We start from the raw sequence: 17,513 nt of genomic DNA, 5'->3' as shown, positions 1-17,513 counted from the left end.
TAGAAACCCATCAAGTACCGGGCAGTTTGATCTCGCCCATCTCCCTGAACGACATCCCGCCCAGCATAGCTCAAGCAATGGAAAATGAAGAAGATTGGGATTTTAATATTTTCGAATTGGAGGCTGCAACTCATAAAAGGTTTGTAGGAGAAGCAAAGAAAGTTACAGGAGTAGGAGCAGTCTGGAAGAGATTGATCTCCTGGGCGCAGGCTCTTATTTCTCTTACTGTTTATTTTGCTTTTGATGCAGTAAGAATATGGGAAAATGAAGCACCCCCTTTTGTTTCTCCCCCTTCCAGGCCTTTAGTTTATCTTGGCCTCAAACTCTTTGCCCGCTTTCGGATCTGTGAGTTTCTCGGTTGCTCCGAGTCTACTCTGAGGTCTTGGTTGCAAGTCATAGAAGCCAATTATCACTTCTCCAACTCTTACCACAATTCAACCCACTCGGCGGACGTGCTGCATGCCACGGCCTACTTCCTCTCTAAAGAAAGAGTAAAGGTAAGTCTGGGAAAGAGCAAAAGTAAGTCTAAGGGGCTGCCACAAAGGAGAGGGAGGTCAGCCTCTCTCCAGAGCAGGCAGGAAAAGAAGGCAAAGACAAGAAGCACAGGATGGAAGCTACTCAAGGAGAGAAGCAACCTAGAACTACAGTGAGGAGAAACTTCCTGACAGAACAGTTAACCAGTGGCAAGGCTTGCCTTCAGAAGTTGTGGGTGCTCCAACACTGGAGGTTTTCAAGAAGAGGTTGGACAGCCATTAGTCTGAAATGGTATAGGGCAGGGGTCTTCAAACTTGGCCCTTTTATGACTTGTGGACTTCAACTCCCAGAATTCCTCAGCCAACATGCCTGGCTGAGGAATTCTGGGAGTTGAAGTCCACAACTCTTAAAAGGGCCAAGTTTGAAGACCCCTGGTATAGGGTTTCCTGCCTAGTGGGAGTGGGGGATGGACTAGAAGACCTCCAAGGTCCCTTCCAACTCTGTTATCCTGTAGTTCTGGTAGCTTAGGAAAAGAAACTCGGAAACAACCTTAGCTGATTATTGCCTCCTCTGGCCTTGGGTTGCCTACCTGAATAAGGAAACCCAAAGTCCCTTGCAAAGCTGTTTCCCCACCATTTGCAACCAGTGGCTTCTATCTGCAGATATTTGGGATTTAAACTGCAGGCAGAGAGTGGATTCTCTGCTGGTAAGCTTCAGATCAGTTTGGATCTGCAGCATCCACTCTTCCTAAGCCTGGACAACCCCAAAGAAAGTATGTATCTTACAGCGCTTGGGCTATCACTGTTCCAGGAGATCCAGCCTTGGTGGAGCAGTGGGCTAATGCCTCCTTAAGTAACACCAGCTGCCTGCAATTAGTGCAGGTTCGAGTCCCACCAGGCTCAAGGTTGACTCAGCCTTCCATCCTTCCCAGGTAGGTAAAATGAGGACCCAGATTGTTGGGGGCAATAAGCTGACTTTGTAATAATGCCGCTTGGGGTGTGTGTGAAAGCCCTAATAAGCAGGCATATACATAGAATGAAGGCTACTGCTAAGCTTGTAAGCCGCCCTGAGTCTTCGGAGAAGGGCGGGATATAAATGGAATTAAAATAAAAAAAATAAAAAAAATAATCAGCAAGATTTGAGGTTTGCGTAAGCATCGTGTTCCAAGGAAACTGCTCGGGTGGCCTAAGAAATGCATTTTTTTTTTAAAAAAAAAGGAAGCTTCCACTGAGTTTGTTCCTTGCATCAGGAACAAACCATCCGCAAGTATAACTTATGGGAAGCAGCAATGGATGGAATGTCAAAGTTCAACGTACCATCTCTTTATTTTAGGGTGCTCCCTCTCATGCTCTGCTCCTTTTCCCAACCTCCAATTTTCCATCTGCCAGATAGCATTTTGTGGCTGCTGCTGATTTCTCATCGAGCTATTTTAGAAATTTTTCCTCCCTATTGCTAAGTTGTTCCCCACTGCCGCCTTTAAGATGGTTTACACTTCTGGATACTTTGGCATTCAGGCATCTTGTCCATGAACCTCAGGGTTTTATATCAGGTCCGTGTGAGGAATTTATCTATCTATTTGTTTGTTTGTTTTGTTTAGTGTATGACATCTACAGAGGTCATGTGATCACTGATATGTAACACTAAAAAAACATATGTGTGTGTGTGTGTATATATATATATACAGTATATAAAGGTAAAAGTTCCCCCGCACATGCGTGCTAGTCGTTTCCGACTCTAGGGGCCAGTGCTCATCTCTGTTTCAAAGCCGGAGAGCCAGCGCTTGTCCGAGGACGTCTCCGTGGTGATGTGGCCGGCATGACTAGACGCCAAAGGCGCACGGAACGCTGTTACCTTCCCACCGTAGTGGTCCCTATTTTTCTACTTGGATTTTTACGTGCTTTCGAACTGCTAGGTTGGCAGAAGCTGGGACGAGTAACAGGCGCTCACTCTGCTACGCAGCACTCGGGATTCAACCCGCCAAACTGCCGACCTTCTGATCGACAAGCTCAGCGTCCTAACCCACTGAGCCACTGTGTCCCTTTTATCTGTGTGTGTGTGTATGTGTGTGTGTATGTGTATATGCCTAATGTGCAATCAGCCCAGGTTCGAATCTCAGAAGGGTATGGCTGACTGATGAGAACAAATAAGTTTGAAATGCATATCAGTCTCCCTTTAATTCTTTGTCAGCAATCCAAAAAAATTTACACACACACACACACACATACATATGTGTGTTATTAAGTGTTTGTTAAGTATTTAGAACACCTTGCTAGGCCCCAAACATGGGACAAATCTTATTTCCTGTTTCAGCCTAACCCAAGGCCATCCACAGGCAGTAGTCACAGCAGTGACAGCTCATATTTGTATAAATCCAAAAAAAAAAATTTTACACACACACACACACACACACACACACACACACACACACACACACATATATATATATATATATATATATATATATATATATATATAAGGTAAAGGTAAAGGTTCCCCCGCACATGCGTGCTAGTCGTTTCCGACTCTAGGGGCCGGTGCTCATCTCCGTTTCAAAGCCGAAGAGCCAGCGCTTGTCCGAGGACGTCTCCGTGGTCATGTGGCCGGCATGACTAGACGCCAAAGGCGCACGGAACGCTGTTACCTTCCCACCGTAGTGGTCCCTATTTTTCTACTTGCATTTTTACGTGCTTTTGAACTGCTAGGTGGGCAGAAGCTGGGACGAGTAACAGGCGCTCACTCTGCTACGCGGCACTCGGGATTCGACCCGCCAAACTGCCGACCTTCCAATCGACAAGTTCAGCGTCCTAACTCACTGAGCCACCGCGTCCCTATTATATATATATATATATATATATATATATATATATATATATATATATATATATATATATATATATATATATATATATATACTGCTCAAAAAATAAAGGGAACACTTAAACAACACAATGTACTGTATTTAATAGTAGGATGCCTTATTTTCTGTTCCCTTTATTTTTTTGAGCAGTGTGTGTGTGTGTGTGTATATATATATGTGTGTGTGTGTGGACAATACAGTAGAGGAGAAAAAAATTAGGGTAAATCCATAACAAAATTGCCTTATTTAGGATGCCACAGAATTGCAATAGGATCGGTGTTATACAGGTAGCCCTTGACTTACAGCCTTTCAGTTAGTGACTGAAGTTACAACAGCACTTGTGTGATCATTTTTCACACTTATGTCCATTGCCACAACCCCCCCCCCCATAGTCATGTGATCAGAATCCAGGTGCTTGGCAACTGTCTCATGTTTATGATGGTTGCGGTGTCCTGGGGTCATATAGGTCCCCTTTTGCAACCTTCTGACAAGCAAAGTCAATGGGGAAGGCAGACTCATTTAACAACTGTGTTATTAACTTAACAACTGCAGGGATTCACTTAACAATTGTGGCAAGAAAGGTCGTAAAACAGGACAAGACTCACTTAACAACTACCTCATTTTACCTCATGTGGCCGTTGAGTCAAGGACTACCTGTAGTTCAATATCTAAGGAAGCCAACCATCTAACCACTTTTGGTGTGACTGATGAGTCACACCCCAGGCGCCTTGAAATTTCCTGAGGGGAGATTCTTGAACTACAACTCTTACAGCATCCATCGTTGTGACGTTAGGCTCTCTCTTCCTGAGCCTCTCCCAGCCTCTCCCTCTTATTCTTCTCAGGAAACCTTGGATCCCATTGATGAAGTCGCTGCGTTGATAGCTGCCACCGTCCACGATGTGGATCATCCGGGGCGAACCAATTCTTTCCTGTGCAATGCAGGAAGCGAACTGGCCATTTTGTACAATGACACGGCTGTGTTGGAAAGCCACCATGCAGCCCTGGCTTTCCAAATCACCACCCGGGATGATAAATGCAACATTTTTAAAAACATGGAGAGGTAGGTTTCCTAAAATACCGCGATTCTTTAAAACTAGACTGCCGGCGTAGTTTTGAAAAGGATCTGTTTTGACTGCATGATGATAGAATACGGAGGGGGGGAAAGAGTATTTCGAGGGGAAAGGTGTAATGAATGTGGATTATTTTATACATGTAGTTAGAATAATGCAAAGGATGGATCTTTTTTTTAAAATTTCAATGTAAAAAGAAATACTGCAGAGGGATATTGGACAATCTAGTTTAATGAAGAAAAGGAGCAGGGGTGACATGATAGCAGTGTTCCAATATCTCAGGGGCTGCCCCAAAGGAGAGGGAGTCAAGCTATTCTCCAAAGCACCTGAAGGCAGGACAAGAAGCAACGGATGGAAACTAATCAAGGAGAGAAGCAACCTAGAACTAAGGAGGAATTTCCTGACAGTTAGAACAATTAATCAGTGGAACAACCTGCCTCCAGAAGTGGTGAATGCTCCAACACTGGAAGTTTTTAAGAAGAGACTGGACAGCCATTTGTCTGAAATGGTAATAGGTTCTCCTGCTTGAGCAGGGGGTTGGACTAGATGAATTCTTTCCAAGAATTAATTTACCACAGGCAGGGAAATGTTTTCATTGGAGATCTGTGAAAGGATTGTGCCTGTGAAGGGGGAGATGTGTGGTGACTACAACGAAGTAGCACTTTCCCAGGAACAAGGGAGCACATTCCTCAGAGTTGGAATGAGACAGGAGGCAACACAGCCCAGAGCTAGATCAGCGTGGTGGAATCTGTAGGAAGGAGCAAGGAAAAGTAATCTGTCTGGAAGTCAGTCTGTAGGCAAAACTATGGAGTCCAATTAATGACGTGGTCCAGACTTTCCCCCATTGGCTTCTAGACTTTTGGACTGCAGCTCCCATAATTCCAAGTCTTTCCTCAGCTGGCTGGGGAATTCTGGGAGTGGAAGTCCACTCATCTTAAAAGTTGTCAAGGTTGAGAAACACTGCATTCGGCATTACAATTCAGGAACACCTTTTGGATAAGTTTTAGGGGCCACACGTAGGAAACGAGAGCGGATCCAGCCCTGGCTTAAATGTCAGGTTGGTTTTTTCTTCGCAATGTTGCCTGAAACCCTACCGTTAAATATTAAAACCCTGCCCCTATTTTCCCCGTTTTCTTCTTTATTTAGAAATGAATACCGAACACTGCGACAAGCCATTATTGACATGGTCTTGGCCACGGAAATGACCAAACATTTTGAGCACGTCAACAAATTTGTCAACAGTATAAACAAGCCGTTGGCTGCCGTTGAAGACAATGGGGTAAGCAGTCCTACCAAGAAGTAGATTTGGAAAGCAAAAGTGCAGCTGGCTCTTATACATTTAGAAATGAATTCCTCGACTTACTTCAGGTTGATCAAAGACTGACTAAGAACCCAGGAATGAACCGTGTTCCTTTTGCAAAAAGGAGATAATTTCCTTTTCTCAGCAGAAAAATCCAAGTTCAAGTTCTTCTTCAATCAGAACATTTTATTGGCTCTCCTTGGGATAACTGCAATCTCTCATCCGGTTCCTACATCTAGTAAACAAGCAAATAGAGTAGGTACTCTTGAAACAAGCTGTTAGTTAGTATGTCTCCTAATTCTCTGAGGAACATATTCCACAACATATTAAGCCACGCTTGGCTTATTTTCATTACGTTACATAGATGTGCCTGTAACTTTTGTCAAGGTAGCTTAGAACCCTAAAACCACAGAGTCACAAAAGAGGAGGGTAATGCCTTTACTCGTTTCATTCCAATTTGAAATAGTTATGCCTTTTACTACTTCTACGTGCCGTGTTGTGGAAGATGTGGCTTTTGGTCTGTTTGCCACTTCATTCCTGCCAACAGCTGAGGAGGAAATCTTTTCAAAATTTGGGATTTTTGAAGTTTCTAAATTTGGGATTTTAAAAACCAGGGATCCACCCTTTCCCGAAGAATTAACTTGACGTTTTTCCAATGGATGCTGTGATGCTTTTTTGAGAGTTCATCTCCTTCGCGAAAGAAATCTTTGCCTTTTCTGAAGTTCTGGGAGAAAAAGACGTGCTGAAAATTCAGGGTCCCTTTAGCCTTTCTTGCTTTTTTTTTTCCTTTCCTCTGCTGTTTACTTTTGCTTGGTGGATTGAAATCTTCCTCTGTGTTGGGAGGGCTTTTTAGCAGCCTTTGCAGAAGCATTTCTGCACTCTTCACAAAGAGCTTCTTTGAGAGATCCATGAACTGTTTCCATTTATTCAGCAAAAAACTGGATCAGGCCCAAGTATTTTAAAACAGGAACTGAAGTTCCAATTCCTTTAGTTATCCCAGCAGTTTTTGGATGAATGTTGGAAAGCTCTTGAAGACATCATTTGGGGAGGGGAAAAAAATGACCTCATGAAGAGGCTGAGCTTAGGATGGGAACTGAGATGCCCAGATTCTGTGACCGCTCCCTTTGTAGGGTGTGCGTGTAGCAACCTTTCCCGTTCATGAGCCTCCTTTAAAATTCACACATTTCTCCAGAGATTCTCTACAGAAATGGAAAGGTAAATTGGAGTAAATATCAATGTGCGCCCATCTGAATTGCTTAAGCAAATCAAAAATTAATCTACCTGCTTACCCAGCCCGCTCTATCTGATACAGTAAATACAAACAAGGATATAAAAACAAAATCGTGTTCCGGGTTACAGAGGTATTCTGCTTGATTCTGCTTTGAATAAATTCCATCGCAGTATGACTTTGGACATCACACTTTAAGGAAGATGAGAATAGATTGAACCAGGATCAGGGAAAAGCTACAAGGATAATTAAGGAACTGAAATCTAGTCCCTACAAAATGTTGGGGGTACGGGATATGTTGATTAACCTTGAGAAAGAAGACTTGGGGGGACGCTTTTGAAGTATAGAAAAGCATCAAGGTTTGTACTTTGTAGTTCCAGAGTAGAATAATAAAGTTCAATGACAAGGTTTCCATTCAACCATAGAACTGATGGCTGAACTCCCTTTACTGGATGTGTTTGGGCAAAAGAGTTCAATCAAGGATGCTATAATTTGAATTTTGACAGTGAGGAGAAAGTTGGCTTTTATAGTGGCCCTTCAAGCTTCATGTTCCTATGATTCTAGAACTGTTATTCTGGAACTGTTACCATCACTTTAGTATCTAAGGCCGCCATTTTGCCAGTTCCTGGTCTCCATCTTGCAGTGCCAAAAAGTGAAGCTTAATTGCCAGGTGAAGTTGGACAAAAGCTATTCTGAATCTATGGTGAGAGAGAGAGAGAGAGAGAGAGAGAGAGAGAGAGAGAGAGAGAGAGAGAGAGAGAGAGAGAGAGAGAGAGAGAGAGAGAGAGAGAGACGGGGAGGGAGGGAGGGAGAGAGAGAGAGAAGCATAGTTGACAATAATATTTGTAAATTGTGTTTTCCTAAGAGTTCAAATGGCGATGGTGATCCCATCAAAAATGTCCTGACGTCTCCTGAGAATCGAATCCTGATCAAAAGGATGCTAATTAAGTGTGCTGATGTTTCCAACCCCTGCCGTCCATTGGAACAGTGCATTGAGTGGGCAGGTCGCATCTCAGAGGAATATTTTGCACAGGTGAGCTAAGATAGAAAGCTGAAGAAATTCCCGCTGGATGTCGGTCTTCATTTTTCCCAGGAGATGAAAAACAAAATGGAGGTGAAGGTGAACCTTTTCCTGGCCTCTAAACCTCTTTGGTGGCCCTGTTCAATCGAACAATGACACTTCAGTTTCTTGCCATGTTGTCGTATTTCTCAAATACACAAGTGGATCTTTGCTCCTTCCCTGTCGGTTTCAGATACACAGCACTAATGGGACTAGAGGAGATATTGTTAGTAGTAATAAACCAAATAATTGTGTGCATTGGGTTTTTTTTTGTTTTTTTTTTTGTAGACCGATGATGAGAAGAGGCAAGGTTTACCTGTTGTGATGCCGGTTTTTGACAGGAATACTTGCAGTATCCCTAAATCTCAAATGTCATTCATTGATTATTTCATCACGGACATGTTTGATGCTTGGGATGGTAAGCCATTTCTTCTCCCTGACACAGAAGAAAGAGAGAGAAAAAAACATTTTTTCATGACCTACCAGTAGGAACTGTCCATCTTTTGCTTATTCTTCATTACTGATTAGATTGCGGAAGGATTATGAGGGGGAGGGAAACATATGGTCCTGATTGAGTTGCTCAAGGACAAGAGTGGGCAACCTGTGCTCCAGGATACCGTATTTTCCGGCGTATAAGACGACTGGGCGTATAAGACGACCCCCCAACTTTTGAGATGATTTTCATGGGTTAAAAAGTCGTCTTATACGCCGGAAAATATGGTAGGTTTTGTGTGTGTGTGTGTGTGTGTGTGTGTGTGTGTCTGTGTGACCTATTCTGAATTCCTTCTGAATTCAGTCACAGTTTTGTTCTATACAGTATTAACTTTGTGAACTCTAAAGCTTCCTTTTTCTGCTATGTATTCCACACGGACAGTGATTAATATTTATATGTAAGGATGTAGGTTTGTAGATATGTTGTATATAGCACGTTTAAATGCGTGTTATGTATGTGTACACTTTTGAGAGCAAGCAATATAATTTCATTTTTAGTGTGTGCCAATGTGCCCATAGTAAAAAAAAAATGACAATAAAGGTTATCTTATCTTATATCTCTCTTGGTGACATACTACTAAAAATTGGCAGGTTGCTTTCTGCTGTTTTCAGGTGGGAAACATAAAAACAGGGATATCAAATCTAAACGATCTTAACTCTGTTTTCAGTATTGTAATAACCAAGAGCTAAGATTTAATATTTTTAGAGAAGGGTGAGGATACACATTTGGATAGGATTGAGTTTGAGGTGAATGTATGGAATGATGTTTGTTGTTTTAAGAAAGCATGACCATCTTATGGTTTCTATTCGATGGTAAGTTTCATGAGCACTTGTGGTGTAATGATTAAAGGGCAGTCGTGGAGGTAAAACTCTGCCCACAGCCTAGAATTTGATCCTAGCAGGGCTTAAAGTTGGCTCAGCCTTCCATGCTTCCCAGTGCAGTAAAATGAGGTTCCAGATTGTTGGGGGCAATATGCACATAATAAATATTTATTATTATTTATAATAATTATAAATAAACCAGCCAGAGAGTGCTATAAAGCGCTATGGGACTGTATATTAGTCTAAATCTTATTGCTGTTGCTATCGCTACTTTCTAGCTCAAAATCATGAAAAATGGGCACCCATCTGTTTTCAGCCCTTATGATCAAGAAGAGCTCTGGGGGGGGCTGGGGTACCAAAAAGGAGGGACAGCTTGCATCTCTGAAGCTGTAGATGGTCCATAGCCTCCCCCACTCCTCACAATTAAGAAAACAAGCCCCCAACTTTCCCAATCTTTGGACCCGTTACCAAAGGTGACAATAACTTTACCGTTGTCTTTTCTAGCTTTTGCAGATCTACCAAATCTGATGCAACACCTAGACAACAACTTCAAGTATTGGAAGGGGCTGGATGAGAAGAAGCTGAGGACTCTTCGGGCACCCCCTGAATAGCTATCAGACCATCAGACATGTGTATCGTCTTTCAGGAAGCTGGTTCCTTCAAACTTGCCTTTGGTTGCGATTTTTCAGATTGGTTTGGTCTCTTCGGGATGACACCAAGACCTTTTTTGTTCCCCGCCATGGGGAGGTTGGACAATCTGAAGAGCCTCAAGGTCAGAAGGACCCTCTTCTCCATCCATCATCTAGCAATGGAAGAGGTGACTCTACTTTTCAAGCTGAATTACACTGGATGGATGCCCGCCTCAGAGAGAATTGTAGGGTGGGCCTAATTGCTCGCAATATCAGCATGCTTGGAGGTGATGTTTGGAGAGACCCTCTTCTTAGCATATGGTTTCTTTAGAAGAGCAAGTGAAGGAGAAGAAAAACGCTCCTCACCGTGTGGAACTCATAAACGTTATGAGAATCTTTATCATGAGCACTAAAACAATACAATAAAAACTGAAACAGGTACATGGAACAATCCGACACTGACAATACGAACTCCTCCTGAAGGAGCTCTCCTTTTTTTTAAATCTTCTGAAATGGACTTGACTGTATTTTTTCACGTCGCTGAAAGGGCGGTCACTGCATCCCGAGCACTATTGCGAAAGAGTTCTCTCACAATTTAGTCGCAAACGGAAGCAAACCAATGGACGCCTCTCCTTCCCCCTTGCCCTGTAGATTTTCTGAAGCTGATCGTTAGGCCCCTCTGATTAAAATATGTTTTATTTATTTTGTTAGATGTTGAATATTTTCTATAAAATTTATAAAGACTATAAATGCCAAAGCCAACCTCTAGACCCGTTAACGGTTTTTCATGATTCCTAACTCATTGTGCATTTTCTTCTCAGATTGCAAAAAGGGCGGGCAGTGAATATGACCTTTTATTGCACATGGGAAGCAGGGGTGGGTGGGTGGGTGGGCGGAATTGATGGCTATGTTGGTTTTATATTAGAAAAAGTCCTCAAGTTACAACCATTTGTTTAGCAAGCCTTTGAAGTTACTGTGCCCCTGAATAATGGTTACAAGCAGCCTTTGCAATTCCCTTCCTGACCGGCGCCTCTTGCACATGGAATGGGACAACTCACCACGGGCAACTCGCCGTGGGACAATTTAACAATTCTATTTATTTTAAATAAATAAATAAAACGTTTGGATTTTGGCCATCCACATTTCATTCTGCCCCTCCTTTTGCATCCTGTCTTCGATGATTCTATTCCACCGTTTCTTTGATATCGGTATAACTCTCGCCCTGCAGTGAGTTGACCGTGGCAAGTAGACCACGGACATGTGGCAAGCTGGCCGCAGCGAGTTGTCTGTGGTGAATTGTCATAGACCCCTCTTGCCCATCCTTGCTTTACGACTGTATCACTTAGCAACAAAAAATCTGGTCTCAATTGCTGTTGTAAGTTCAGGGACTACCTACAACTAAGTCTTGAGTTCTTATCCAAGGTCGAAGGGGATGTTCTGGACTACCTTGTCTGCTGGCTTAGTAGTTCAAAATAAGGGCATCCGTGCATGGTGGATTCAATAGGCACATCCCGCCCCCTTATTATTTTTTTTTTGCAAGAGGCTCCCTTTTTCTCTGACCTTTGCACAGAGAAAAAAATGAGGAAGGCCACCAGGCTGCTCGTAAAGATAACCGAGTTGTGGCAATTGCTAATACGGGCAGTCCACTCCACTTACGGCCATTTGTTTAGTGACCGTACAAAGTTACAACCCCAGTGAAAAAAAGCGACTCATTTTCACCCTTAACGATCATTGTCGCGTCCCCACGGTCACGTGATCGAAATCTGGACACTTGGCAACTGGCTCTCATTTACGACCGTTGCAGTGTCCCGGAGTCAGGCAATCTCCTTTTACGACCTTCTGACAAGCAAGGTCAGTGGGGGATTTGCTTAACAGCCTTGTTACTCACTGCAGTGGTCCTCGTGGGGCGAGAAAAGTGGAGCAAAACTGCCTCAACAAGCTGTCTTGCTTAACAACGGAAAGTTTGGGCTCTGTTGTGGCAATACGTCGTGGAGGACTCCCCAGAGAAGGCAAAGAAGATGCTGAGCTAAAACACAATTCACGAAAAGAGCCTCATTCATCAGACACGTGTGTGAGAAACTTAAAATATTACACAACTTTGCTCTGTTATTACGTCTCCACTGTGGATATTAGACTCAGGCTAATAAGTCCAACTAATACGGACGCGGTGGCTCAGTGGGTTAGGATGCTGAGCTTGTCGATCAGAAGGTCGGCAGTTTGGCTGGTCGAATCCCGAGTGCTGCGTAACAGTGAGCGCCTGTTACTCGTCCCAGCTTCTGCCAACCTAGCAGTTTGAAAGCACGTAAAAATGCAAGTAGAAAAATAGGGACCACTGTGTTCCGTGCGTCTTTGGTGTCTAGTCATGCCGGCCACATGACCACGGAGACGTCCTCGGACAAGTGCTGGCTCTTCGGCTTTGAAACGGAGATGAGCACTGGCCCTTAGAGTCGGAAATGACTAGCACGCATGTGCGGGGGAACCTTTACATTTACCTAATAAGTCCAACTAGTGGCCAGTAGATACTCAGGCACTCTTCAGGTTAATTGACTTTCTCAGCCCATTCTTTAAAAAAAAAACTTAGAAAATCCCCAGCCTCTGTTGTACGGTGATCATTAATGTTCTCCGCTGTCCTTCACCAAGTATCCTTTATCATTTTCCCCGCTGTCTCTGAGACTTAAATCAGCCAGACCTCCCCAAAGGGCAGATTTCTGCATAACTCTGCAAAACCCTACACAAGGTACTCCCCAGAGGCCCAGTGGGGGTGGGGTGTGGGGTGAGGATGATGGGCTTGCTTTGAAGTGTATGCTATGTTCCCATCCTGAGAAATGTCTGCTCTTGCCTTGAAAGTTTATTTTTAAGAAAAATGAAAAAAAACAAAACAAAAAACACAACACAATAGAAATGCTACATTTCCAAGATGTTTGCAATCTGACTAGACTCTTCTAGCAGAGAGCAGAAGAGGGGTGGAGGGGTGGGGTGGGCTGGAAAGGTGGGGTTAAAAATGTATATTTTGTAAAGTTTTAGCCATTCCCTCTCAGCCATTTCCCCCTTATTTATTTTTAAAATCTCTCACACTATTTCATGGGCCACTGAACCCTTCCTTTTAAAAATAAACCGTGAAACTTCTCTCCCTGCTTTGTTCTTCACGTACGTCTACTGACGCAGCTTGACTTTTGAAAATCATTATTATTATTAATGTTTATTCCTTCTTAATCCTCATTCCTTGGGCAAACTAGGGGTGGGGGGAGTAGGACACACCGTTGAATTGCGTCAGACACCCGTTGTGTTCAGCTGTGTTGTGAGAAACCCAAAAACTTTCCATTACTCCAGATTTGGACATGCATATATATTAATAGCACTGAAATGCATAGGTTTCCACGGGAGCGGGGAAATTGGTCTGAAATTTATGGGTCTGTATCTACAATATCCTAACTTCCAAATTCTTTCCCTCCCTGAATCAGCTCCACACTCTCATCTATTAATTTTAGAGAAATTAAGCCTCCCAAAAAGGGTTTTTTTCCCCTTTTGGCTCAAGGAACCATTATTTTCAGGTATGTGGTCTAAAGCTGTCATTTCTCTTTCCTCTTGCAGATTTCTTATGTTTTTCCATGGGGGCCTCTGCCTCCCTCTTTTTCTATTTGTTTGATTTGTGCGTGCCATCAACTCTGCTTTTCTTCTTCTTCTTCTTCTTCTTCTTCTTCTTCTTCTTCTTCTTCTTCTTCTTCTTCTTCTTCTTCTTCTTCTTCTTCTTCTTCTTCTTCTTCTTCTTCTCCTTCTTCTCCTTCTTCTCCTTCTCCTTCTCCTTCTCCTTCTCCTTCTCCTTCTTCTTCTTCTTCTTCTTTTGGATTGCTAGACAGCCCCTGCAGTTTTCTTGGTGAGGTTTCAGAAGTGGTTTGCCCTTGCCGGCTTCCCAGGCTGGGATAGAATGACTGACTCATGTTCACCCAGCTGGCTTCATGCCTAAGGTGGGAATAGAACTCACTGTCTCCTGGTGATTGGTCCAAAGTGCCCCGGCTGGCTTTTGTGCTTAAGAATAACAAGAGTTGGAAGGGACCTTGGGGGTCTTCTAGTCCAACCCCCTGCTCAGACAGGAAACCCTATACCATTTCAGTCAAATGTCTGTCCAGTCTCTTCTTAAAAACTTCCAGTGTTGGAGCATTCACAACGTCTGGAGTTGTTCCACTGATTAATTGTTCTAACTGTCAGGAAGTTTCTCCTTAGTTCTAGGTTGCTTCTCTCCTTGATTAGTTTCCATCCATTGCTTCTTGTCCTGCCTTCAGGTCCTTTGGAGAACAGCTTGATTCCCTCTTCTTTGGGGCAGCCCCTGAGATATTGGAACACTGCTATCATGTCACCTCTGATCCTTCTTTTCAATAAACTAAACATACCCAATTCATGCAACCCTTCTTCATATGTTTTAGCTTTCGGCCAGCTAATCATTTTTTCTTGCTCTTCTCTGCACTAAGGCGGCACTAGAATTCACAATCTCCTGGTTCCTAGCCTGATGCCTTAACACAGACATGTCAAACACAAGGCCCAGGGGCCGAATCCGGCCCGCGAAGTGGTTTCATGTGGCCCGCAAAGCCATCCTGGAAACAGTGAGGGAACGGCTCCCACTGCCTTGGCCCAGAGACCCTCCTTCTGCCAGAGACCCTCAGATCTGTCCCACTCCTGCCCAGGCCCCCATAGGCACCCTTGATGCGAACCATGTAGAGCTGGCCACGCCCACCCAGTAGGCCACACGCACTCTAGCCACGCCCACCCAGTAGGCCACGCCCACCCTGGCCATACCCACCCGGCCCCCTGAGGGCAACTGCAATGCTGATGCGGCCTTCAATGAAATTGAGTTTGACACCCCTGCCTTAACCACTACACCAAACTGGCTTTTCCCATTTATCCACTCCTTTTTAAGACTCCCAACTGCTGAAGTTAGATTTAGCTTGTAAGATTAGATCTTGAGCCAAAGGTTTTTCCACACAAAAGGTGCTTGTCTGAATCCAGAGCCGTAACCGTGGCAAAAATTAAGACCTCTACTCTTAGAAGGCATGGTTCTTCCAGTCCAATTATCAGTGGGCCCCAGACGCTTATCCCCGGTCTGAGTAGTGACTTCAGTGCAAATACCTGGCCTTCGCTCCTCCAGAATCAAGCTGCTATCATTGGCAAAGCAATCCTGCAATAAATCTTGATGGAACCATCGCTCCTTGATCATAGTCAAGATGGGAGATAAGGCAATCGCTGTTACCTCCATTTCTTCTCCTTTCCCAAGGCTGAGTTATAGTCAGAAGTAGAGGTACAGGATACTGCAGGGCTATTTGATCTCTTTTTTTTTTAGCCTGGAAAAAACGGGGTACCTATTTCTTGAAAGTGGTCTTCAATCTTCTTGAGTTGTTCAGTGCAAACACAAATATTCGTAAAGCAGTAATAAGGCAGGGAACTCTTTCCTATTCAGCCAATAGGGCGACTTTTGAGCCTGTTGGTGAACTGATCCTTGGCTGGTAAAAAAAAAATTGGCATCAAACCTTTTACTGGCATCAGGATTCCAGCAATTACATGACTTCCTCATTATTTTCTTCTGTCCTTGGAGATAGCAGCATGACTATAAAGTTTTTTGCGGAGTTGTTTTCCGAGCAATGTGGCATCATTTCCCTAAGCAAATTAATCTAATGGGCTGACAGGTTGCCTTAATTAAAACCTTTCTGCAGCTTAGAAGTTTAGTGAAGTGACAGCATTTTTTAAAGAAATCTCTTGTTGATGAGTCTATTTTTTTTTATTCTTTCCTGTCTCTAAGAATTACACAGAAAGGAAAGGAGTAATAACATAAATGATGAATAACGAAATGGTAGTTAATATTTCAGCATTGCCTGATCAATATTTGATTTCTCTGGAAGCATTCCTGGACAGCTGAATCACATGGGCAACAGGAAAGGACATTAAAGCTCTGCAGGAAATAAATACAGGAAACTTACAGTATGGATCTTCTAAAGTATACTGTATGTGTGCCATTTATTCCTCAAAGTTGCAGGGCCAGCCCATTCTGACTAATGTGATTTCCCGCCCTTCATTGAAATAACTAATTGGAGTTGTTTGGGATTATTCGTTTCTGCCTTTTCAACAAGTCTGCAAAGCAGAAATGCAGCTGTAAGACTCTTCTGCACAGAACTGTCTTAGATTTGTGGAATTCACTCATTGCACCATCTGGGATGCACACCCAGCCCCTGATTTATAAATCTTTGTTGAAGGCATATTGTGTTTTGGAACTTGAGTTCATTATGGTTTGTAAACAGAGATGATGGCTTTTTATGTCCTGAAAATCAGGGCTCAGCAGCCTTTAGAATTATCAGGTGCCTCAAGAATATTAAATGCCACCAAAATCTCATTAAATGACCACATCTCACAAACTCACCTCTTTGTTTGAAATTAATTTTTGGGCTCCCATGGGTATCATCTGATAATGCTGTGGGAGCACTGCTGATCACTTGGCTGCGTGTGACGTGAATCTGGGATGTCCTACATACAAATGGAGTCTTGTGCTCTTGAACCGGGTTCATTCCCATCCCACAAAGCAGCAATAGCCAATGGTGTTGAACAAAGCAAGGCAAACAAAATCATCAAGGATTTTTCTTGCTTCTACCCTTCTACTTGTATTTAATTCTGGATGTGACTTTCCTTAAAAAAACCACTAAAACAGTACCAATTGTATGAGGAATTTTACAAATACTTCTGATACCAAATTCTGAAATGCCCCATTGTGTGTCGCCAAATACTTCTTTTGCTTCTCTTTATTATAGTCAAGAAAACAGGACAACAATTAACCATATTTTATTTGTATGATTCAAGACAGTGTACAAAATATTGTCTCCTGCTGTTTTCTGCACAACAACAGTCCTGTGAGGTGGATTGGGCTGAGAAAGAGGGACTGGCTCAAAGTCACCCAGTTGGCTTTCATGCCTAAGGCAGGACTAGAACTCACCCTCTTCTATGATTGGCTCAAAGTCACCCAGTTGGCTTTCATGCCTAAGGTGGGACTAGAACTCACCGTCTTCTATGATTGGCTCAAAGTCACCCAGTTGGCTTTCATGCCTAAGGTGGGACTAGAACTCACCGTCTTCTATGATTGGCTCAGTCACCCAGTTGGCTTTCATGCCTAAGGCGGGACTAGAACTCACCATCTTCTATGATTGGTTCAAAGTCACCCAGTTGGCTTTCATGCCTAAGGTGGGACTAGAACTCACCCTCTTCTATGATTGGCAAAGTCACCCAGTTGGCTTTCATGCCTATGGTGGGAGTAGAACTCACTGACTCCTGGTTTCTAGGCCAGCACCTTGATCACCTCACCAAACTGGCTTTCTTTATAATGGTTGATGCTAGTCGTCCTTTTATATTCATTATGATTGAGAGTTGGGGAGGGTTGACAAGCTCAGTATTTTGTACACAGATTTTTTAAAAGCATTCTGCATGCTTATTTGTATTGAGTAGAGACCCCAAACTATTACAACTTTAAAAACTGCATGTCTAATCATGCACACCTAGTCAACTGAGTTTGCACAACAGACTTGATTGCCGAATTGATTTGACATTCTG

General features: G+C 43.2%; 1 protein-coding gene across 1 annotated transcript in view; it reads left to right on the top strand.

The window, feature by feature from the left end:
- PDE8A (phosphodiesterase 8A) overlaps positions 1-10,787 on the top strand; it is an 85,757-nt gene extending 74,970 nt beyond the window's left edge. The window contains exons 16-22 of the mRNA XM_081337685.1: positions 4-139; positions 299-497; positions 4,174-4,391; positions 5,548-5,680; positions 7,795-7,962; positions 8,278-8,407; positions 9,808-10,787. Coding sequence (XP_081193811.1) covers positions 4-139; positions 299-497; positions 4,174-4,391; positions 5,548-5,680; positions 7,795-7,962; positions 8,278-8,407; positions 9,808-9,914 — 1,091 coding nt within the window. The 3' untranslated portion in view covers positions 9,915-10,787. The remainder of the gene's footprint in view (positions 1-3; positions 140-298; positions 498-4,173; positions 4,392-5,547; positions 5,681-7,794; positions 7,963-8,277; positions 8,408-9,807) is intronic.
- Positions 10,788-17,513: the final 6,726 nt, after the last annotated feature.

The sequence above is a fragment of the Vipera berus genome (assembly GCF_964194415.1).
Source record: "Vipera berus genome assembly, chromosome: 12".
In the NCBI taxonomy this organism is placed as follows: Eukaryota; Metazoa; Chordata; class Lepidosauria; order Squamata; family Viperidae; genus Vipera; species Vipera berus.
The sequence above is the reverse complement of the archived record's forward strand: the minus strand, read 5'-3'. Positions and strand labels throughout refer to the sequence as shown.